The sequence below is a fragment of the Xiphophorus maculatus genome, chromosome 22 (assembly GCF_002775205.1).
Source record: "Xiphophorus maculatus strain JP 163 A chromosome 22, X_maculatus-5.0-male, whole genome shotgun sequence".
NCBI classification, from domain to species: domain Eukaryota; kingdom Metazoa; phylum Chordata; class Actinopteri; order Cyprinodontiformes; family Poeciliidae; genus Xiphophorus; species Xiphophorus maculatus.
In genome coordinates, this window is record NC_036464.1 from 1,569,062 (window position 1) to 1,594,223 (window position 25,162).

General features: G+C 37.7%; 1 protein-coding gene across 5 annotated transcripts in view; it reads right to left on the reverse strand.

The window, feature by feature from the left end:
• Nucleotides 1–24,841, reverse strand: part of cdh23 (cadherin related 23) — a 188,493-nt gene extending 163,652 nt beyond the window's left edge. For all 5 annotated transcript variants that reach the window (XM_023327715.1, XM_023327714.1, XM_023327716.1 and 2 more), the window contains exons 1-3: nucleotides 24,766–24,841; nucleotides 11,468–11,567; nucleotides 6,825–6,899 (exon numbers count right to left, since the gene is read on the reverse strand). In XM_023327715.1, coding sequence (XP_023183483.1) covers nucleotides 6,825–6,899; nucleotides 11,468–11,558 — 166 coding nt within the window. In that variant the 5' untranslated portion in view covers nucleotides 11,559–11,567; nucleotides 24,766–24,841. The remainder of the gene's footprint in view (nucleotides 1–6,824; nucleotides 6,900–11,467; nucleotides 11,568–24,765) is intronic.
• Nucleotides 24,842–25,162: the final 321 nt, after the last annotated feature.

The following is a 25,162-nucleotide window of genomic DNA, read 5'->3' on the forward strand; positions in this document are numbered from 1 at the left end:
TAAAAGATCTAGGTTTGTTGTGTTTGTCTCTGAAAATGTTTCGCTTCTTTCTGTTACAAATAATTTATTGTAAAATCAGCCAACGGGTCTCTGACAAGCCAGAGGCTCTGGAGCAAAACCAACTCTGTCACCTTTCAGCTTCTTGAAGTGTTTCTAGGACAGAAGGGGACAAAGCTGTCTCCAGGATTTTCATAAAGACCAAGTTATACTGAAAAATAGGGTAGTTTTCACATATTCTTCAGTAAAATATATATATTTATTCAAGTTATATTACCGTTTCCAGCTGATGTAGATGCACAAGCTTTACAAAACAAAAGTCAGTCGGATTGGATGGAGGTTGTCTGGAAACATCGCTTTTCAAATCTTGCCACACATTCTCAATTGGATATAGGTCTTTGACTAGACCAATCTGACAGATGAAATTAGCAACAGAATATTTTTGAAAAATATCTAAATATCGTTTTTCAGATTAGAAGCTGCATCTAAAAGTTTTACGAGTACAGCATATGAGATGCACAAATATTAACGTACAAACAAAATACAATCATACATTTTTTAATATAGTTAAGTTTTGTATTTGTCTTAAAGTAATTGTATGGTAGTTAATTATTATGTCTTTTTCGTATTTTTAAAGAAGCACAAACTCAGGCAACGATACATAATGAATGTTAAGACACCAACAAAAAGCCTGGCTATTTAAGCCATTGCTTTTACAAAATGTAATTCTGCTCACACATCTAAACTACATTTTTATGAAATAGTGGAACAACTTCTGAAGTGTAGAGAGAACCAGCATGGATACCCGCCCACTGTGGGAAAAGGAGTGGGTTTTAAAACTAAATCCTGTTAGTGGGATCCAACCCAGAGGCTACTGGTTTGACTAGGAGACATCTGCTGCAGCCAGTATATTTGCACATTAGATGCATTAGGGACAATGTTATGATGTCTGTGCAGCACTTTAAAAAGATGAAACATTTTATGTTCAAATGACATTTTAAGATGTATATTTTGCTTTGAGATGATATTTTTCCAGTTTTAAGAAAACAAAGAATAAAGGCAGAAAAATCAAATGCAATCAAGTGCAAATTTCAGAATAATGTTTATACAATAGGTGTTGCTTCTACAGCCTGGACTTTAAAACTGCAGTCAGACAATTAATAATGTTTAGAGATTTAGCAGACAAAAGAAACTTCTGGGTCAATCATTTCTGGAGTAATGGAGGATGTTGTTTTGTTTCATTCACACAGATCGTCTTGTTTTCACCCGCAGCCACATGGAAGCGCTACAGATGCTGTGTTGGATTCCCCAGGTATCCCAGAAATTACTGAGATATTTGTTTTCCACTGTGATGTGTGATGACCTCTTCTGTAGAAATCTTTTATAAACAGTCAAAGACTGTAAGGCAGCTAATTTGGGATTATCAGTCTGGTTTTGGAACAAGAAGTTTTAGGAAATTGTCCTTGGGCTGAAAGTATCTACCAGCTCTTTCAGTACAAAAGTCACATCATGGAGGAACCAGAGATGAGTTTTGATGTCTTGCAACATGTACATTTTTTGACCTTTCCTGAAAATGTTCTTGCTACTGTGAACAATCCATCCCATAATCCAATGCATGAATATTAGCAGAAAACACAGAAGGGCAGTTGTTTCAGGATGCTACATTTAAAACCATTGTTAGCTCAGGCTACGTCTAAGCACACCGCTTTCTGTGCATTCTCACTTGGTCAGCTGCCTAATTAGCAGTCACCCTTACAGGTCAAAACCAAATGTAGTTATTTTAAGGATTAACACACCCCTGGTCAGTTACACTGAAGCTTCAGACTTGGATTCTCACTTTTAGAATTAGAGTAGAGAAAGAGAAGCAGTTCTTTTATCTCATCCTAACAAAACAACAAGGAAAATTGAACAGCAGAAAAGAAGCACGAGAAGAACAAGAAGTACGGGAACAAACTGAGCTGAAGTGCGAAACCCAAAGCTGTCCCAGTGGCAATGCTGGCATTAAAGACTTTAACAGGCTGATACAGCAGAAAGTTCCAGGAGTATGGAAGAATATCCAGGTTTCAGGAATACACACACCCCCACACATCCCCACAATGAGCGTGCTGTGATGACAACAACTCATTACTAATGAGTTGCTTTGTTTGGCATCAACCTATTTTTTGATTATTTTAAGTCAAATATAGACTTAAACTGTTTTTATCTATAGAGCCTATTTAGATGAACAAACCAGAACATGATGCTGCATTCAAAGTTTTCCTGAGTTCACAGTGGCTGATAGGGAGTATACAGAAGACCTGGGCTAAAGCATGGAAACATGTCAAGGTGAGGAAACCTCCTACAGACTCACCAATATGATAACTAATGCAGCAGCAGGAGGACAGAAAGAAAAAGCAAAGGCAACACTGACTGGCCCAAGTCTGAGATACATGGAGAAGAACTCAAGCTTCTTCTCATCTGCATTTCATCAAGTTTACAGCCTGCTAATAATGAAACTGATGCATGAGCAAAACCCCTGCAGGAAACAGAGTTTATGTCAGGCTGGGAAAGGTAAAAGAAACATTGGAGTACCAGGAGCTAATGGATTCACTGCAATGAACACAACAACTGTTTTAAATCCTTCAGCATCATTAAAGTAATCAAATTTGCCACAAGTTTCACCTCTGCTCTACTCTCACTTCTCTGAGGTTTCTCACTCTCTCAGTGAAAACAATTGATTTGGACCATATGCAATAATTTATTCCAAACACATTAATACGTTAAGTCTGCACAGACTACACAATACACAACATTAGCAAACACTCCAGCAGGCTGTGGAAGTTTCTTATTTCCAACAAATATTGTATTTCCATAAGTTAATTACTCAGCAGAGGGCTTAATCTGCCGAATCAGGGCAAAGTGGATTAGAAGATGAGAGCGCTTAATCAAAGTGTTGTCTCTGTCTAATTACACATTTCATTTCCCTCACACAACACACACACACACACACACACACGCACACACACACACACACACACACACACACACACACACACACACACACACACGTGTATCTGAATCTAGGAATCTAAGACATGTTGCAACAGATACACAACTTCCATCTCCTTGGTCGTGTGTCATCCATGCATTAAAGTGAGAATGTTTTCTTTTTCCTGCTGACAATAGAGACAGGACAAAACTGGGATGTAAGATGCATTATTCAGCGCATGTCAGCAGTGTGAATTCACACCCAGCCAGGTCCTTCTGTCGATTATGTTTTACATCTTGACAACATTTTTCCACACAGTTTCCTTTGTGAACCTGCTGCTTCTGAAATGACATCAAACAGCCGTGTTTAGATCTTTGCCTTCACGCTACGGAGTGCTGAGTCTGCTGCTAAAGAGGTCACGCACTGAGCTTTCTGATATGCTCGCTAAGCAGGGTGGAGTAGCGCCACCAGAGTGTGGTGGATCAGTTTGACTGGAGGAGTGTTTTCCTCATCTCTGTCCTACAGTATCAATATTTCCTTTGTGCTGCTGTCACGTCACAAACTACTCACATGAACCAGATGCTGCTCCATCACCGCCAGGACGTCACCAAATTAGACCCATGATAACTTAATGTGAGCAGTTCTGGAAACCTGAGCGATGTGTTGGGGTTGTACAGTTTGGTTAAACAGGAGTTCTCAAACCTTTCCATGCCATGGCCCCCCAAAGAGCATTAACCTCTGGGCAGGGGCCCCTGTGCAAACCCACAGACAACTCTAGAAAATAAATAATCATCAACTTTTAGAACTTTTTTTACTCAACACTCAATAATTATTAGCCATTTAGCATAAATGCTGCCTCATACCTTCTGATTTTAGATGGCCATGAGTTCAATGGTGTAAAATTTTCTTATCAGATAATGTCTTATGACTTTGTTACCAGATAATACAACTTTTCATCACACTTCTCTCTATTGATTATAAGTTTTATCTGGGATTCCCTATGGTCTTTTTCTTGTCCGAAATGTTTCCATTGCTATGGGTTAGGTTTGGCTTTGGGTTCAGGAGAAAATCCACTTAATGGATCTGACTGGCAGCCAATCAGAAAATGAGATCAGAAACAACATTTAAATAAAAATATTTTAACTTTTGAATTTAAGATTTAAAAATGTGCAGGATTCTTTTTTATTTTTTTCCCTCATTTTCCAGACAACTTTCTGAGGCCCCACAGTGACCTCACTTTGAAAAACACCAGTTCTAAGAGTTACTTGTTACTTTACGTTCTTAATGAAAAAAACAGCAGGTACGTATACTTGTTTGGGCAAGTTTACAGGATGACGTGTAATTCTAAATTTAAAAAAAGCATAACTTCGTCATCCAGCACCAAAGATTATGGAAGCATTTACTCATGGGCGTGTGTGGGCGTGTGTGTGTGTGTGTGTGTGTGTGTGTTTGAACCGAAGGACCACCTCGATGAGGACATCTGCTGAGCTAATAAACAATAATCTTGACAAATTGTCACTGTCTGATCACTCAATCCAGCCTCACAGTCACATCACTGGGGGAAGCCATTACTGAGCAGGCCAAGGACATGACTGACAGCTCAATGGGCTGGTGGAGGGCGGGACTGGACCGAGGCCCAGCTGCCTCACAGGAGAGCAGTAACTCATGGCCAGAGGGCAATCCAAGCATATTGGTTGGGGAAACACATCCATGTCCCTCTTTGGTTAGCACACAAGCTCACTTTATGAACAAAGCCCTGCGTCTAGAATGGTCTTACACTTTAAAAAACAACTTTGCGTTTATATAGAGCAAAGGTCCTTGAGCTCATAATGTTAATGATTTACTGCTGGCAGAGTGATAGTTGGACTCTACAGTGTAAAACCTTCAGAATAAACTAATCAGGTGTCCAGGGGCCTTTTCACACTGAATTTACACCGACTTTTTCTTTACAACCAATACAACAGATTCAAATGAGGCTAGACTGCAAAAAAAAAAAAAAAATCTCATAATGTAATCACTTCCTCAAGTGAGGCAGTGCTATGCTTCCTCACTTGAGTGCTATGCTCTAAAAGGTTTTCCAAACTATGTTCCCAGTTGTAAGCAGGTTATAAGTCGGGCCACACAATGCAAAAAAGAAGAAAAAATAGGCCCTTTATTGAAAAACTAAAAAATAAACAAGTAAGCTGGTTAAAAGTTTAAAACCATAGATCAAAAGCTCCCAAAAAGAGCTAAAAGTGTTAAAATAAGAGAAGGATTTCTTTATAAGTAAGAAAGTAAAAGTCAGTAAAATGTATTTAAATAGCACCGATCACAGACATTAAAATCACAAAATGCTTCACAAAAACACAAGCATAAAAATAAGAATATTAAAACATAAAAATACATAAAATGTAACAGTCTGCTTAATGTTGGAGGCCATCAGGACTGTCCAGATGATTCTTTAGTGTCCCATGTTTTGTGCTCCATGTCCCTTGGGAAATGAGAGTCTTATCAGATCCTCCAATTTAGCGCAGGGGATTTTTTTTGTGATTTCTCACTGGACCTTTTGGTCCAAACCACTGCAGAAATGTAAAAATGGCCGCCTTACTGCAGCACAGTGAGTGGATTGTTTGTGCAGCAGAACAATCCTGCCACGTTCAGAGACAGAAATCATTTTGCCTTTACCATCAGAGGGACATCAGAGTGTAAATGTCTGACAGAAAATGACATGAATGTAAAATTTTCCTACAGATTTTTAATTTTTAATGCAAACTGTCAAACGTTTGATTAGGGGATGACAATCTGAGTTTAAACAGTTCTCAATAACTTGTCTTCTCTAGTTCTTTCATCTTTTGCTCATGATTCTTCTTTTATAAAAGCATAAACTTGTAATGTCTTCATCAGTCTTTATTAACAGTTCTTACTTTTAAAGATTATTCCTTCTTCAGTTCTTTTATTGTCCCTGAATGTTAACTTTTCTATAGAAACCGTGTATAAAAATAAATTTTTAACACATTTGCACCCCAAACCTTTGCATCCACTTGCTATTAATTAACTGATTCTACATTAGATAAATTTATGCTGTGATAACCAGCTGAAGAGAAACAATCTTCAGCTGCTCTTTGAGACCACCCATCTGTGACAACAGCCAGACCTCCATGAACCAATGAAAATTCAAACCATACTAGATTTTTTCTGAGTGTATGTCACACATTGTCCTCGTCAAGGGACAAATATACATGAACAATAATGTAGAGGACAAAACTGGGAAAGAGACAGGAAATATGAGACATGTTCCCACTCACAGAAAACAACTGAGGACGAGAACGATAAAATACTCGCACTTGGAGTGTTGACAGAGTGGAGAAGAGTAAAGATCATGAGATGAAAAAAGGTAAACTTCAAGAAAAATCAATCCTATAAAAGGGATTTTAATTCTAAGCCAATAACGCACTAAGAGAGGATGAAAAGCTAGACATCTTAAAATTGCCCTGTCAATCACTGCAACCAACCAAGCATTATAAATACGAGAATAACGGCTCCACCAGGAACTGGACACAACCTTGTCTTTGATTTTCAGAAAAAAATGACCCACATAAAAAAGTTCTTGGACAAAAAAATGAAAAGAATGTAACTAAAGCCATTTCAATTTATATCACATCCAGTCCAAGAGGTCTGTGATGTTTATCGGAAGTTCAAACTCTAGATTGCCATATCATTGGAAAAGAATGCACAGAATACATAAAGCCTCTCAGTGTTTTGCCACAGCATCTGTCAGCAGGAGCTTTGAGCAGTATTTAGGTTTAAAAAGAAGTGAAGAACTCTTCTAAAGTCTCCATTCACACATCTAATGTAACATGTTGACACTTGACAAACTCACCAATAGGCATGTCTTCATAGATGAGGAGGTAAGTTGAAAAAAAGTAGTTCAGGAAGCGTGGCGGCTGATTGGAGCCTGTGGAGAAGAAGGAAAAAAGTAATTCACAATGATGAATATAATAACAGTATTTCATCGTCTGCTGACTCCATTTCTGCTCACAAAATATGTTTAAAAATCACTGTAGGTTTTAGGACTAGACCATGGAGAAAAGCAAACCGCTTGGTCTGCTAAATCAAGACAACGATTTCTAAATACTAAATGTATTTTAAAACATCATGGTCTAAAAGCTGCTTGAACTGAGTCTGTTGGGTTCATGCCTACAATATTTTGAGATATTCAGGCCATTGAAAACAGAATACAGAATTCAGATGATAGAAAGTTTGATATTTGAAGATGCAGATGTCCAACTAATCTCAAACATTAATATTCATTTATAGAGAAAACGTGTTGTAATGTAAGGTGTCTGAACTGAAGCACATGAACACTATTTAGGTTAAACTAACCTGCAGAATGAGTCACTTTAAAAGCTGCAAAGTTTTGCTTCTGTATTTTCAGTGCATCAGTTGTTTAGCTATGAATAAAGGTATTTATACCTCATAGCATCAACAATCACAAAAAAATAACCATAACCAAAATCATCAATCCAATCCATCTGTTTATTAGATAAAGACCCTGTTAGAATGTTTTTCCACATGTGACGTCTCCAAATGAATTACTCAGCAGATGTTAAACCTAAAATATATTAGATATACAGTACAGACCAAAAGTTTGGACACACTTTCTCATTGAATTCAATGAGAAAATGTGTCCAAACTTTTGGTCTGTACTGTATGTTGGATGTACAGATTTTTTGTGGAACGCATCATATCATTTTCTCCTGAATATTTTAATCTGTTGTGATATTATTTTATCATCATGACATGTTAGTTTACAGCAGCTTGTGTGTCAGAAGACATAAATTTGGCCTCATTTGTGAACAGTGCAAACCTTTTAGTTAACTTGTCGCTGAAAGATTCTGACATAAAATGTGCACTGAGTGGATCTCCAGTCAGGCAGATTTTCACAAACCAACTTTGTGGTCATTTTTTACCAGTTCACTATATAAGTTGTATATTTTGTTGTTGAGTCATTTCTTTACTTTTTCATTTTGTATTTCATCAGATGACTGCATGGTGAGTCCAGACTCAGATTGAACTACACTGTATATTGGCCACAGACCAGGGATTCATAACTCCACTGTATGTATTGTTACACATGTTTCATTTGAAACTGTCTTCATCCTCTTGAAAGCAAAGGTAAATCTTTAATTTCACCATCTGCTTTCCCTCTGCAGCTGCTGGGATGCAGAATGGGTCTGAAACGTACTTTTTAAAATGGCTACATTAAACATTTGGCACTTTTTCTGTGACACTCTAATGAGCAAATGGGCATAATAATCAACAGAAGCTGGGAAAATATTAGGCTGAAGCAGAGCTCTTCTCCAAAATTAATTCCCTCATGACCTGCAGTGACAACGATGATTACATCCCTGTTGTCATCACTGAGTGCAACGCGCCACAATTCACCTGAGTTTCACTGCAGACATTTACCTGTGTACCACTTGGTTGGCATCACTGAGTGCAATGTATGCTGAATTACTGCTGTAGGAGAGGGACAGGGAGCTTTATTCTGGGATTACTTTTAGTCAATACAGATACAAGTCTTTTCAAAATTACAACCATGTTATAATAAGAGAAATTTGTGAACAAAAAGCATCATGAAGACCGAGGACCACAGCAGCTCAGGGAGAAAGTAGAGAATTTTAAATTTAATAAAACAAAACTCCAAACTTTGAATTTCTCACAAAGCTCTATCCAGTCAATCATCTGAAACTAAAAAGAGATTGGCACAAAATGAAAACCTACACTAAATTCTCAGAGTAAACAGGTCTGAATCAAAAACATGCAGAAAACCAACACTACACTGCAAAACCACAAAATCTTAGTACGAGTATCTTAGTACACCTGAAATAAGATAAAATTAATGTACAAGTAACTTTTCAACAAAAACGTGTTTTGTATTACAATATGGGAAAAGTGCCTTGTTCCACTCTCCCATATTATTAATTTTCCCATATTTATGAGGGAAAAAGTGCATCTTTCCCATAAATTATAATATGGAAAAAGTGTCTTGTGCCACTGGCAGATTATGTAACTTATAATTAGTACTTTATTAATCAATATTAAGAAATTATTGACTCTAGACAAGTTCCTAAATGAAGACACTTTTCCCATATTATCATGACTGATAATATGGGAAAAGTGTCTTGTTCCACTGGCAGATTATTAGCAGATTATTAGCAGATTGGTTCCAGTTATCAACTCATCAAATCTAAGGAATTATTGACTTATAACAAGTTCCTATTACAAGTTACTTGTAAATTAGTTTTGTATTATTTTAAGTGCACTAAGATATTTGCATTAAAACTAGAAAAAAATGATTCATAAGATTTTGTGTTTTTGCAGTGTATACAGAACACTGGACACACCACTCCTGTGTAAAATAGACCCTTCTTAAAAATATCAGTCGTTTCATATGGAGTGAAAATAGTCTCAAAGTATCTGTGCGTGTGTAAAAATATCTGTGCGTGTGTAAAAATATCTGTGCGTGTGTAAAAATATCTGTGCGTGTGTAATCCTGGATTTGTAAACCTTAAAAATAAAATAAACCTACAAATGTTGAAAAAGTACACACAAGTCACCTGGTACACACACGTAAAACTGCATTTACGTACATATCCGTTTACGAGTGCAGGAGTATTTTTGAGACTCATTTCACGCTTCGGGAGCTCCCAGATTTGTAGATGGTGCGTTTACATGCTAGTAGAAAGCTGGGTCATCTGAGTTTTGCTAAAGTAGCATAGCTCACATAAACATTAGCTCCCACTAACAGAAACATATGAGGAGGGCAGAGTATCAAAATACTAGACATATAAAATCTGAAATTATTTATAATTACTACATGTACATTATAATCGGAGAACAAAGCCTGCAGGTTTAACTTCTACTTGAAAATATTGCTGATTAATCTATGAAATTTTTTTTTTAAAGCCTGCAGTATTTTTTTTATTTTTAAATGAGTGTTTTACATCGTTTCTGGTTTTATTCTTCCAGTAACTTTATTCTGAATTACCTCTTTCTGATCTGAAAACAAGGTTTTATTCCAGTCAAGCACTATACTCTTTAAATGGCTGTTTTTGGGTTAATTGTGTTTGGGCAGCTCTCTGTGGTGTCAGGAGGCGGTATGATACACACAGGTTATTTTAAAAGATCAGTGAACAAATGGTCTTTGATCAACTGAGTTGTGTGGTCGACAACCGACACTCGGAAGCTGATGAGGGACGACTCAAAACTGTTTAAAGTGAGAATGCTTGAGTGACTGAGTCTTTGCTTTCAAAGCAGGAGGTTTTCCTGCTGTCATGTGTCCTTATGAGCGGAATAAGATGCTCATCTCTGGCTTGTCAGTGTGGCCTGGAGTGTACTTTATTGGATGCAAGGTGGCGAGAAAGACGGGTTAATGGGCTTGTCTCTGTACCTGTGGCTTAATTACGGTGAGTCAGCACCGGATGAATAGAGAAATGCAGATGGATTACAGCAACAAAATAATCACAACCGTGATCATCAATCCAATTTGCTGGTTCAGAGAGGCAGCGCTGGAAGCTAGCACAAGGTCAGTGTGCTAATGAGCTTGATGAAAGAAACCAGGGACGAAGGGAGCAACAAGATAGAGGAGAAAAGGCGTAGTAACACCTTGAAGGAGGGGTGTTGTGTGAAATCAAGTTTTTTGAGTTTTACATCATTTTATGATTTTACTTCCTCATCAAAAATATACCAGGAGTTTTTCTTGAATTCTTTCAAACACCAAATGTTCACAAACAAAGGTACAGTGCTGTAAGTAAAATAGTAAATAAGATTCAAACCATCAGAAGTGCAAATCTATCCTTCATCAACAATTGAAGTCATTGTTGATGAGAGTGCAGTGATTTCTCTGCCTGGAATTAAAACCTCAGGAAAACTTCACTGGTTTTCTACATCGGAAATTTCACCATTCAAATCTGCTGTGCCAATAAACAGGAACAATATGTTCTTTTCTTAGTTTTGTCTTTATGTGACGACTCAGCAGCCTGGAAAAAAAGCTCAGGTGATTTTATTTCCATTTTAAAATGTATGCCAGGATGGTGGCACTAGAGTTTATGGAGGCGCTGCTTTTGCTACAAATAGCTTGGGAAGAACTACTTTAAAGTTTTGTGATCAAACCTCAAGCAATTTGTTTTTCACCGTTTATAAGAGAAACATTTATTCATAGCCCTGTAGATTCTTTAAAGCTTTTCTTTTTATTTTACATAGGTCTTACAGTTTTTTAAATAACTGAAGTCTAAATTCACAGATTTACACAGAAGAAAACTGCAAGAAAGCGTTATGTTCCACTTTCTGCAACTGAGAATATGAAGACTTTAAAATAAAGCACATGCACTGAGCTCAGAACCTGTGATCACCTTTTAAGTTATGCAGCCTGAATACCTTTCTCTTACATTAAATCTCAAAAAATGAAACTCTAGTCTTTGCAGCTTTGCACAGTTATTGTTTATAGGAAGAAGGACTCACCTTCACAAAATGACTGAAGAACAAGGAAGGGAAGGAGGATCTTGGCAGCCGTCATCCTGCCCCCTAAACCCACACACGAACCCCACGACATCACCAACACCTGCAGGAAAAACACAAACAGAAAAAAATCAGTTTCATGGTTAGTTTATTTTCTGTAAACCATGTTGTGCAAAAATAAAGACTGTTAAAGAAAATCATAAACTCTGAATGCAAAATGAATAAAGAGCCGGAACATGTGCAGGAAAAGCACTACTTTAAAACACATTTCTGTAATAATCTATAATAAATTATTCTGATACTGATTTACCTTTTTCTCCTTCTGCACTATCTTTTTTTCTTACTAAAACTTGTTACGCTAATTTGTTGCATATATGTTATGATAAGAACTTCAGAGTAAACTGACAGCAGAGTTAAAGGTGACACATCCAGCAGAAACACGGTTTTGTGCCATTGTGCTCTTAAAGATGAAAAATATGCAGAAATATGTAGGTTATTCAATTTATACAGAGTAGCTCATACATACAGGGGAGTGAAAACAAAATCTGAGGTAAAGAATGGTCTGTCAGTGTGTGTTGTATAAATATATGAGATCACTCTGTGAATGTAGGTGTTTCTATGAGCTGTTCACGTGTTTATAAAAGATACATTTGTTTTCATTTGGATTCCTGTTTCCTGTGAATTATTCTGTTCTGTTTCCTGTGAGCATGCAGCCTGCATGGCGATGTGCAATGCTCCCTACCTTATTCGACTCTGTTGTCTTCTCTGTGACCCATTTTAAAACTCCTGACCGCTTCCTCCTTTTACCTGATCAGGTTAAAAATTTGATCCTATAACAAACGAGATACTCTAAAGGTTTCAGTTGTACACATGTTTATTCACATTACACAGCTAACAATGGATTCATCGTATCTAAAGCTGTTTTTACACCTGATAGTCCAGTTAACTCGGTTCGACTGGGGACCAAAATTGCAACAATCATTACATTTTCAGTAGGTGCTTTCATACTTCCCTGAGTCAAACGAATCAAACTAATTGAAAAACGTGTTCCCACCTTCGCCTGTGGGGGCGCTGCACCAGGAACAACTGAGGGAAATGACATAAAAACCTCTGAAGACACTGAGATAAACGTCCTCAGTCAGATTTTAGCCTTTGCAGGATTTCTCTTTGGTAAAAGACCATGAGCCATTTCTCCTGCTTGCGCTGGACTCATGCTTGTTTAGGTTGTATTTACCCAGAATGCTCTGCGCTGTAGTCCACTTCCTGTTTATAGAGCGGTGTCTGGTCCGCTTGACGTTCACATACACATTTGGACCAAACCAGAGTTCACTTCAACTGAAGCGAGACCTTTTTGTAGGACCAGAGATTTTATTTTTTTTTGGTCCATATCTCCCCCCCCAAACAAACCGGACTTTCAAAGCAAATAAACTAAAGTTGGATTAAAATGGACCAAAGAGGGCTGATGTGAATCCACCCTACAACACAAGAGATAAAAATGTCAGCTTTCTGTTTTAATATGTTTTAACATAATTAGAGTTCCTCCCTGTCACGAAAAGACAGTCAATTAAGCCCAACAGCAGGAAGACAGAAACCTGCACCACCATGCAGCCCAATGTGTCTTTAACGATTAAATAATATAACATCTATTTAATATTATTGAACAATAACATTGATTTATATTTCGAGGAGACCTTACTTTGGGTTTGCCTGTCCATTTTGTAGCTGTAAAAAACAAACACACACACACGCACACACACGCCTCCTTGACTTGTCACCATTCCTTTCTCTAACGCTTGGGGACATTTTGGAGATGATGGCTTCATCATTATGAATGATGATTACAGGCTGAGACAGACAGACCAGCTGGGTGTGAGGAAAACTTGGATGGTCTTTTGAATTACACACTTTGCCCCATAACTCTAAAATAAGTTCACACACACATGACAAACTGATTTCAGACTAGGATTTAAATATAACTTTGGTTCTTTGCAGAGGAAACCCCAGCAGCTCATTTTGAATCAGAAAGGTTCGAATCTTGTTGGTGATTTGAGGTTGTGTATGCGGAGTGTTTTAGTGAATAAGTGCAGAGTTCTTCCTTTCACTGCTGGTGTGACTCGCTTAACCTGAAACACAAACTGAGACCGCAGGCCATTGTCAGCCTGTGCAGTAAAACTGCAGAAACAACACTGAGCAACCTTTCATCTTCAGACAGCTGAGACCTTGAAGAAGTCAGTTAAGTCTGATCCAAGCCACTCTGTGTTCATGGCTTCGATCCAGCAGTCTGGCAAAATGCAGCACAAACAGACTAAGAGCTCATCTGCTGCCATGGCAAAGACTCGTCTAATTACCTGGATATGACTGTTGTGGTTGTAAGTCTTTTCTTCAATAATTGATCCTTAAAGACAAGGATGATAATGCTTATTTACCTGCCTTGTCTGAATATGTATCAAGGTTTATCATTTACCCAGTGTAGCAGTACATATGCACCACACTAAGCAAACTAGTCTTGACGGTGACAAAATGTGGGAAACAGAATCTAATTTTATTATAACTTAAAAGTTATGGTAATAATCTATATTGTAAAGTTTAGTGAAGGAGTGTGTCGTTCCTTGTTGCTGTCAGTGATTATCAGCACAGAGTTTGAAACCCACCAGGCAGTTGAACTTTTGAGTCTCTCCTCATTGTAACAGCAGGATTTGTGCATCACAGAAATGCACAAGTCTCAGTTTAAACCAATGTAACAATATGAATCTGGTCAATTAAACATGATATTCAGTATTTCCTGAACAAACTTTTAACTTTCTACCTGAAACCTGGAGCTGTTGAGTGGATCTGAGTGACAAACTGTTTGTAATTCCATCACTTTATCGAAAACAACCAGAAAATTAACACCAGGTCATGATGCTGCTACTACCAGGTTTGACTGTGGCTAAGCTGAGGAGTTACTTTGTTCCAGACATGGCTCTTGTAATTTAGACCAGGCTCAGCACTGAGCCATCTTCCTCCTGCTTCTGTAGACAAAATCTACTTGGTCTGCAGAAAAGCATAACTTGTTGAGCTTTTCACACCATTTTCTATTTAAAAATATGCCTATTTTGATGTCCAAAAACACAGTTTTATTTTTAGTATAAAAATGCTTCACACTTAAAAGGAGGTTAATAATTAGTAGAAACACTCCACACTTTTCCACAATAAAAAGATTTTGATTATTTTGCCCTTTTCTTTTATCCTTTGCAAATTGTGCCTTTAACTAGACAAAAGTTATGAATTTGACAGCTGGACTTTATTCCAGGTTCATCATAATTTATAGTGAGTAAATGTTTCAACTAAAGTCACATTAAAGGTGGAAAATCTTTTGAAATAATTATTATGGTTACATTTTAGACTACACTGTGTAGATGTATCTGTACATAGAAAGAAGCCAAGACTATCAAAATATTCACCAGAAAGCTACTCTGTACTCTCCTTGAACAATTCAACCAATTTTAAAGCAATTAAAGCTTCTTTAAGCTTTAAATTCTTAATAAACAAGTTGTTTGTCTCTGAAATGCCAATTTAAATTAAAGTTTCTTAAATGTCACCTCCTAATATTTGGAGCATAACAAATCGGAGTCCATCTTTATTTTGTTATCCTGCGTTTCTGGAACAATATGTTCCTTCTAACTATAGTGAGGAAAATGTTGCATTCGTCTTGAACAGCACTTCCTGCTGCTCCTCTGTTCAACATACTATGTATTCCACTATTGTTAAGTTATGGTAGCTCTTGAAATATTATAACAGAAAATGGCATGTTAATTAGTTTCATTTTATGGCCTTATATAGCAGACCCAGGCTATTGTCTGACAAAGTAATGTGTTTTATGGTGAATACAGTACGCGTCGCTCCAATCACTCCACTCACAATGTGGTGTGGAGAGAATGTGGGGGGGAGGGTGGCAATCAAAGCGCCTTTTGCTTTCCGAGCATGAGGCCTGGTGTTAGCTTCCACACTCAAAAATTAAAACCAATTCATCAATAACAGATTGTGGGTGCCATCGTTCATGAAAAGGCCTGATTATTTCATGGAAAAACTGAACTCCCTCATGCAAAGCTTTCGAAGGGTTTCTAATGGTCAAAGAAATAAAAAAGTGCTGTCAGCTGCTGTCAGAAAGGCTTTTAGGTCTCAGTATTCAGTCCAACTTAATGATTTAAATTCTAAAATCCAGCCAAATCCAGAGGAGGTGATCAGAATGAAAGAAGCCCTTTAATTGGATCATGGAGTCACAGTGGAGAGCATAAAGCTTAGATGATGGTCAGCATCTGCAGCTCTGCTTCACTTCACTGCCTGCAATGTCACCATCTATCAAACCTTTACTACCCTTTGCCCCAACTGAGGCAATGAACTCATGTTCTCTCAAGCATCCTCCATCACATCTGCCTAACCTCAGTGTTTTTGTTTAAGGTTGTTTTTTTCACCTGGACATGATCTACCTTACTGTTGTTTTTATTAAAATCATAAAGAAATGTATTGAACTTTGGCCTTAAAGATAACTGGTACATTTCAGAATCCCTTCTTCCTAAACTGATGGTGCATTGCAAACAATTATGCAGTATAGCAGGAAAAACCATGACAATACCATCAAGTTTTGTTAATTGATGCTTACAGTGGAAAGAAGTACAATTTCTATCTTCAAATATACCATCATGATTTTAAACCAGAGACTTTTCAGAGATAAATCTGCATCACAGGAGTCATTTTCAAGATTTGTGTTAACTAGAGATGGAAACTTTGGCTCTTTTTGCTCGACTCCCAATGAAGATCAAGTTATTTTGGTTCCCAAATGGCTCATAATTTGTTATCTTTAAGCTTAACTTGGCAAATATGAATGTTAATAAATGTTGTTGCATTTGGTTATGAGAAGCCTTATTTGTATGTATTTGTTCTGTTGCAAAAGCAGGTATTCCTATTTTTGTGTAATATTTTAGTCAAATTTTTATTTTTTTTAAACAAAAATAAATAAATAACTGAACTAAACACTGCTAGCAAATCTACCGAACAGAATCATAACAGAAGCAGAAACAAACTCAGTATTCAAACTGTCCTCAGTGTTGTCATTCAAATAAATATGATGCCTCAGCATAAGTGGGCTGATTTGGTTCCTCTTCTTAATATTTCTCCTATTTTTGAGAAGATAAGTCGCCATCTAGCCGGTCTCACTTGATGGCAATCGACTCTTTTGATTCATTACTAAAAATCAGCTCTTAGTGTTATCATTCTACCTACTTGGTTACATTTTATCCATAACATGTTAAAAACTGTTTATTTTGTGGTGTAGAAAGGTAGATAAACATACCAATATTCTTTTGTCTAGCTTGTCTAACCAGCTAATTACCTCTAAACACCTACAAAGGTTTTCTGAGTCTCTGAGTGATCGGTCAGTCTGGGTCAGTAGGTTACATGGTCATGGGGAAGAATGAATTTTGCATTTTATTTGGAAATTAAGATTCCAGAGTCTGGAGGAAGACTGGAGAGGCAGCAAATTCACATCCAGTGTGAAGCTTCTAGTCAGTGATGATCTGGGTCAGCATGTCATCCAGTGACCAAGTGGCCATGGTGGTACTGGTTCAACTGACCAGCAAACTGGCCTGACCCGAACCCCTGGAGGATTGGCTGTACTGAGACATCAAGATTAGAGAAAAAAGGCATAGATATCTAATCTATATATTCGTTTCACTTTCTGAAATGAGTTGCATAAAGACGTTTTCTCAATGTTACATTTTTTTTTAGATGTACATGTATGTGTATTAAGATGTGACTTAATGTCTCAGAGCCATTATGGGCAACGTCTGCACCCAACATGTTCCTCCAAAAAAGGCCACATGCCTGAATCCTGCTGGCTTACAGCACTCAATATTATTGATTACAAGGCAATTGTGTCTGACTCGGCTCAACCTCGTAGGCACCCCTCTCACAGGAAGCACGCTGGGCCTCAGCCTGAAGCCAGATCTGGATTATCACAGCAAATCAATGAGAAGTCTGTCCACTCTCAGCGCTCATCAAAAGGACATCACTCATTAACACACTGATCAAACACAGAGCGGCAGACACTTCGGCTTTGTCAAGAAAGATGGGATGAAGGCAATGCTCTGATGAGCTGAGAATATCCCAACCCTCCAATCTCTTCATCTACAACATGACACAATTCTATAAAAGTCTTACTCAGCAAACCTGATTCCTGCAACAGGAGCTGGGTGAAAAGAACAAGGTGGCTCATAGAGTCACCAGGCATGCCCTGAGCACAAAGCTGACTGCTAATTATTCACTTTGGAAATACATTCTTACAAGAGAAAGCAAACGGAACATAAAAGTCAAAAATGATGTCGCCTCGACATTACAGCACATTTGTGTTATGTGAAATGTCTTATCAGGCTGTTGCACATTGGAGCAGTTGATAGTACAAAAACTTAACTGTTAGTAGAGACACACGGCCATGTAGGACAATTTAGAGACCAAATAGTCTGTGTCACCCTGGGATGGACTAGTGGCATGTCTACGGTGAACTCTTGGGGTCCTGCCTTGTTCATGACTGCAAGGATAAGTGAGTGTAGATGATGGATGAATGGATGGATGGATGGATGAATGGATGGACGGATGGATGGATGGATGGATGGATGGATGGACGGACGGACGGACGGACGGACGGACGGACGGACGGACGGACGGACGGATGGATGGATGTCTCTTTTAAAACTTCTGTTCTTTCTGAAACTCTGCCTTCAGGAAGTCGTCATAACATCACTCTTCTATTAACCCTTTAGCAACATTTTTACCAGCGTTGCACTAAGCCGTAGCTCCTAAACGGAGCTCAGCAGATGTGCAGTTTCACTAATTGGTGCTGGCTAGTCTGAAGGAGCTGAGTGGAGGAGTGGCAGGGGAAAGGTGGCCTGTGAGGTGGAAACTGCAGCTCTGAGGAGGAGCTGTGCCTCTAAGGCGAGGCTAAGTCCAACTAGGTGTTTTGCACAGATGAATGGTTGCCATGGAGATGAAAAGATTTCTCAACCATTCATGAAAGAACCAAGGCATGTTTTTGATGAGGGAATAAAGTTACAACATGATAATGCTCAAAAGAGTTGATTTTTGCTTTGTGCAAACAAGCAATGGTTGTACATCTTTGAATTAAAAATGTATGTTTTTTTTATTAATCCCTGGTGGTATTATATTAAAAATTCTGTATTTGGCTCTTATGAAAATGAACAAAACATCGAAGAGCTGGCAGATACTACCCTACAGTAGCGCTACCTGTTTATTCGTGTCTTCTCCTGCTCATTGGCAGTACATTATGATGCTAACAATCAGACTGGAATCGATCACAGATTAGCTTTATGCAAATCATTTCAGCCCACATAGACCTCACATCTGCCAAAACGTTTATTTAAAAAAAAAGAACCTTTTCTACATCTAAAATTATGAGATTGGTTGTGTTACATAAAAAGCTCCAAAATTTTTTAAATGTTTTTCACTCGTTTAAATGCTCTAGGGTAAAAGCTTCTCTGACAAAAAGCAGAGAAGCTTTTTGTCAGCTTTCCATTCTCTGACGCAGTGAGCCTGGAGCAGCTCGACCAGAAGAGACCTGTGTGGATACAGAGAGTATAAATATGCACGACCGTGTCAGATTGATGCTAAAAGCCAACAGTGACACATCCATCACCTTTAGTTTCCTTCGTTTTTGGAATAAGGTTGTTCATTCTACCAACAGCTGACCGTCTCTTCTGCTTGAAAGACCAAAACGCACCATTTAGCAGCTGCTCTTCAGGATGGATGACCTTTGAAGCTCAACACTTGACCTCTCTCCTTGTTCAGTCCTGCCTCCAGTCCTGTTGACTCTTATTGTGTCTCCTGCGCCGTCTTTCCCTGCACGCTCTCAGCCCCCGTTCAGGCATAAAGACTAACTATGACCTGTCAGAACCGGAACTACACTATTTCTGTTTTTGTTCTAAATGAAACTGTGAAGGGAAAACATGAAAAAATAAATAAATCTTCTATGAATTCCTCTGCAATTTATAAATGAGAACCTACAAAACATTCCTTAAAAACTTTACAATTTCTGAAATCATTCAAGGCAAGAACAAATACCTATTAGCTAATAGGCACCTGCTGTATTTCAAGCAATGTTAGATACGAACTGTCAATGATTTCATATTTAACCATCTGTATCCCATTATTAATTCAGAGAAAACATAGCTTTATATGTGTAAGGATCTGAAAGCAATGCTGTAAAACAACTGGCAGAGTAAAACCATCTTCACCGCCGTCCCCTCTTCTACAGGATTTTTTTTTTTCTGCGGTTCTGCTTGAGAGCCTTGGCTGATTTAATGACCACACGCAGCTGGACCACCAGAGACCTGGCTGGGAAAATTGGAAAAGTGGAAAGCAGACAGTGATCGTAATCATGGGATACAGAGAATGTTATGTAGATACCAAAAGACAAAAAGAACACATGGATGAAGCTTTCTTCCAACAGATTGAAACAGATTAAGGAGTTTTAAAATTACCAGTAAAACTGTGCTGCGTTATTGCCGTTAAAAGCTCCATATTTGCTGATTGTCCGTCAAACTTGTCATCTCAGCCACTTCAACAGACAGAAGCAGAAGGAAGTGAAAATACGGCAGGGATATGTCAAGCTCCAATGAGCTCCAGGTGTTAAACACAAACAGCAACTGAATGCATTTAGGCATCCAGTGTGGCGAGTTTCTGAAGTTCAACCTGAGCATCAGAATGAGGAGGAAGGGGGATTGTCAACATTGCAAGGTTGTTGATACCAGATGAGTCTGAGTACTTCAAAAACTGCTGAACCACTGAGATTTTCACATCATCTCAAGTTTACACAGAACAGTCAAAATATCACTAACCATGTACTGGTTGACTGTCTTGTGAATCAAGATGCCTTGTAGATGTCAGAGGTCAGAGGACAACAGACAAATTGGAGTAAAGATGGCAGAAAGGCATCAGACAGCAGCTTGAAATAACCACTAGTTACTTGTAAGGTATATGAAATAGAACAACACATCAGACCTTGAAACAGATGGACGATATCAGGTAATGACCACACTGAGTGCTACTCCTGTCATCACAGAACAGCAATCAGGTTACAATTTCTATACTATCTACTAAATTGGTCGATGACTGCTGCAAAACGTTCCCTCGTCCGACAAATTTCTATGCTGCAGGATTCAGATGGCAGGTTCACAATATGGTGTCAACATAAGAGCGAGGATCCGTCCAGCCTCGTATCAGCGGTTCAGGCTGCTGGTCATGGCAGTGTAATGGTGTGGTGGACGTCTTAATGGACGAGCTTTGTGCCTCCTGACCGCTGATTGCTGCTTCCAGCAGGACAAAGCACCATGTCACAAAGCTCAAATATTCTCTTACTGGTTTGTTGTAAATGAGTTTACTATAATCCAGGGTCCTGAGGTGTCACCACATCTCAACCCAACAGACTACATCAGGGATTTTTATTATCATGCATTTGAAGCTGATAAATTAGCAACAATCCTGTCAATATGGGCCAAAATCTCAAAGGAATGTTTCCCACACCTTAGTGAATATATATGAAAGTATGAAAGGTGTTCAACCTGGTACTGGCATGGCGTACCTAATAAAATGGACGAGTGTAATATGTATTCCAATACAGAATCCCTTCTGTGTGTTTATCATACAGTCAGCCTACTAAACTGTATTATAGTACTGATAACCCTGGTGAATGTGCACAAAGCGTGACTCTCTGATAAATGCTACTCTACTTAACATGAATTAATAAACTATTTAACTACTTTATACAAACTCAAGTACAACTTGTTTCTATAAATAGTCATCATTTCCTCACATAGCAAATAAAGTTCAGGAAAAAGTGTAAGTAAATCAACAAAATCTAAAAATCTGGTTGAACAATAGCAAGGTTTATTATTCAAATAAACCTAAACATTGTTGCAGAGGATTTACAGATCAGTTTTCAATCATTACGTACTTCCTGAATTATAGCTATTCTAACAGTTTGGTGAGAAACTGATTCTTCCTTGAAATATTTATCAGCTTTCAGTTCTTTATTTACTTTATACTCATTTTTCTCCATAAGTTTACAGTTTTTCATCTTTACATAACAGCCGTCCTGATGCTCTGCTTCGAGTGTGAAACTTCAGATGACAGTCCTGAGGAGTTACTGTATCTGCAATTCATTTCTCGATCCCTCTTATTGAGTTCCATTTGAGCCTGTCAGTCAAGGCGTCTGCTAAAAATGGGCTCTCCGTTTCAGGAGGGTTTTCTCCAACCGTCTTGTTTCTGAATGAATTTAGAGTGACAGAGGCTCTGAGAGGACAAACTGCCAGAAACATGACTTCCAAAACAAAGAACCTAAAGCATTTTATCATAAATATATTACAATTAGATGATTATTTTAATTCATATTATTTTAAAGTTACATTTTCTATATGTGTGTGAAAACTAGAAAACTCTCAAGTTTTCCATCTTGAAGCGGTAACAGGTGTGAAACATTCACATGAAGACAAAGACGGACAACATTGAGCATAAATACAAATTTGAAATTAAATCTGTTAAAACAGGAGAAGTGACAGCAGGTCTACAAACTCATCACTGTTCTAACGGTGATGCGTTCAGGGTCCTGAATGATGAACGTCCCCCCAGTCCAAGTCTTTCTCAGCCTCTAATAGATTTACCTCTGCTGTATTTACTGTAGCTCCATCTGAGTTCTCATCCCCTCTAAAAAAGCTCAAAAGTTTTGCTAAAACAAAGAATCTCCACAACATGATGCTGCCACCACCGTGTTTTAGTGTAGGAATGGTGTGTTCAGCATGTTTTTTTTAACCTCCTACGCCAAACAGCAGAGTAGGGAAGTAACTAGTTATGTTTACTTGAGTATCTTTTTGGAAAATATGTACTTTTAGGAGTATTTTACTATATTGTACTTATTACTCTTGCTGGAGTAATTTTATTATGAAGTATAGGTACTATTGTCTCAGTTTCTTACTTTCACAATGTTAAATGTATGAGGGTTAGCATTAACATAATTTTGCCTTAAGTTATATTTTAATTAATTAGCATTAGTAAACCAAAGGTGTGCTAAAGTTTGAATCTTATTCATGACTTTGGATTCATGAATAAATTATTTAACTGATTGAAATGCTACAATAGAAGCTGGCAATAAAAGAGGAGCAACAACTATTAGACTCTCATTAATGTTTTCATTTTATGGTCTTAAGTTGCCATAACAACAAAGAGTAATATTAAATTCTATATTATGCGCGTGGGCTTGTTAAGACACTGACACATTTTACTTTCAGTAAACAGTCAAAGGTTTTATAATCTGTTTGTTTTGAAAATATTAGTAAGATTTTTTTCTACCATTTATAGATTTATTCATTATCTTAAAAATAGAGTAAGGTAATATACATTTTGTTAATTTTTAAATAGATAAGAAACTCTTTAGCAAATATATAACTTTTATAACACATAATGTTGGCTGAAGTTTAATTTTACCTTCATGTAAATATTAACAAAAATAACAATACATTACATGTTTGCTGTATTTATTTCTAAATAAGAAGGAACAAATCTGTGTTTAATGCTGTTTTGTAACAATTTCTTCCTCTGCGATGTTGAGGCTGATTTATGGATGTGGTACATTCTGTGCTGCTGTTTATAGGCGACATCTGACTGCAAATATTATTGTATGGTTTATGTCCTTTAAATTGCTGAACTGGAAACTATTAATCTATGCAGATGGCAAACATTAAGTTGAAAAAATAAGATTTCAGAAATAAGTAGAATTTATGTCCTGCTTCTCCCCACAGAACACAGAAAAGAGCTCAAACCATAAAGATTAAGCATAAATTTGTTGCAAAGCATCAAAATGTTAAATATTATCTATTATTCAAATGTAAGTTGTTATTCAGTGAATAAAGTCAAATAATAATACGTCCATGTTGTATCACTCTACAGTTTGGTTACAACTGAAACACATGTAGCCTGTTGTAAACCATGCAAACAATAAAACTGTTCAGGTGTTCAGTATTCTCCTTTGAGCTGATGTGAGTTGAGTTCAGGTGACACATGAATAAATAAGTGGTTGTCAAGGCAATACCCAGAAGTATGGAGCCCCAGGAGTGCCACAATCCTAAGAAATTTGGAGTTCCTTTTATAAATGCTGCATGTGATCATCAACATCAATTAAATGACCAAAAATAAATACAATAAATTCATGCGTGAATAACTTCTTGATCTTGTAATCTTTTGTATATTGTTTCAATGTTTCAATTTTATAAATTTTTCTTGTGTTTGCTCCCTGAAGTAGTCTTGGGTGTCCTTAAAGACACAAATAAAATTTAAAATTTCCATACACTGATTATTATTCACAACAAATCATGAATCTTGTGGGTGGGGCTAATTTTGCAATGGACAAGGTGATTGGTCTGCAGGTTAGCTGGTATTCAGGATGGCAAATCAGAAGTCAGGGCCTAACAGCAAACCCAAGAGTTTAGATCAGTTCATGGTAGCATGATAAAATAAATAGAGATGTAAGTAATTATATGGGAATGTATTTTTCAAACACACAATGGAGGCATAAAATATACACTGACTTTAAAAATACATATTTAGACATCAATGAATAGAATTATTTTGCTTTGTACTTTTCCCCTTTTAAATTAACTTTTTATTCATATTGACATATTTAATAAGTACATATACACATGCATTTATTTATTTAATACATTTGTATTTTTAGTAATCACATAAATAAAATATTGTATTAAGTATTGTGGCTCTTTTGGCCCTCCGTACAGAGACACCTGGACTCCCCACTCAGCTACCTGAGCTAACGCTGCACACCTGACACCTCTGAGCAAACACGCAAAGCAACTCATATTTCACACTTAATATTAAAATAGATTTGAAGGAATTTGTGTTTTAAATCGATCACTGAACAGACTAGACGGATGGATCGAATAAAAACGCCAGAGCGATTTTATTCTATTGTCCTTCAGTCCAATTTCTTTGGATTATCGCCGCATAAAAAAGGCTTTTCTTGATAAAGTAACTATTAATAATGCTCAAGCTCTGAACACACACACACACACACACACACCACAATACCAAAATAGAAATGGAACTACAACTGAGCAATACAAAAAGTCATCAATTACGCCGAGCTTAACCGGACCATAAATGCTGCGCCTTTCCGGTCATGCCTCTAACTTTTCCTACATTCTCCAACTCTGCGGGATGGTCGGGTCGTTATCAGGCTGTCCTACCTTCCTCCTCCGTCTCCGTCGCCGGCTGAGCGCCTTCAGAGTCGACTGTCTGTCCTGCTGCGATGCGTTCCCAAGTATCTGCTCCCCTCTCCCTCTCTGCCTATCTCCCTTCTCCCTTTACTCTGTCACCACCGCCGCCCTGGTGACTGCAAATTTCACTCCGGTGTTACAGAGTTACCGCTCCTGAAGCCCGTTCCCTCTGGAGCTTCCCACGTCTTTTCTCTTAAACCAGGATAAAGTCTCTTTCCTCTCCAGCTCCTGCAGCTGAGCTCCAGTCAGCCGAAGTAATAAAACGATTCTCCAAAAGAAATTTGAGCCTCACTTTCTTCATTTGTGTCCGAGAATTTTGACCCACGTGCCTAAAAGACACTGTAAATACAACCTTTACTGCAAATAT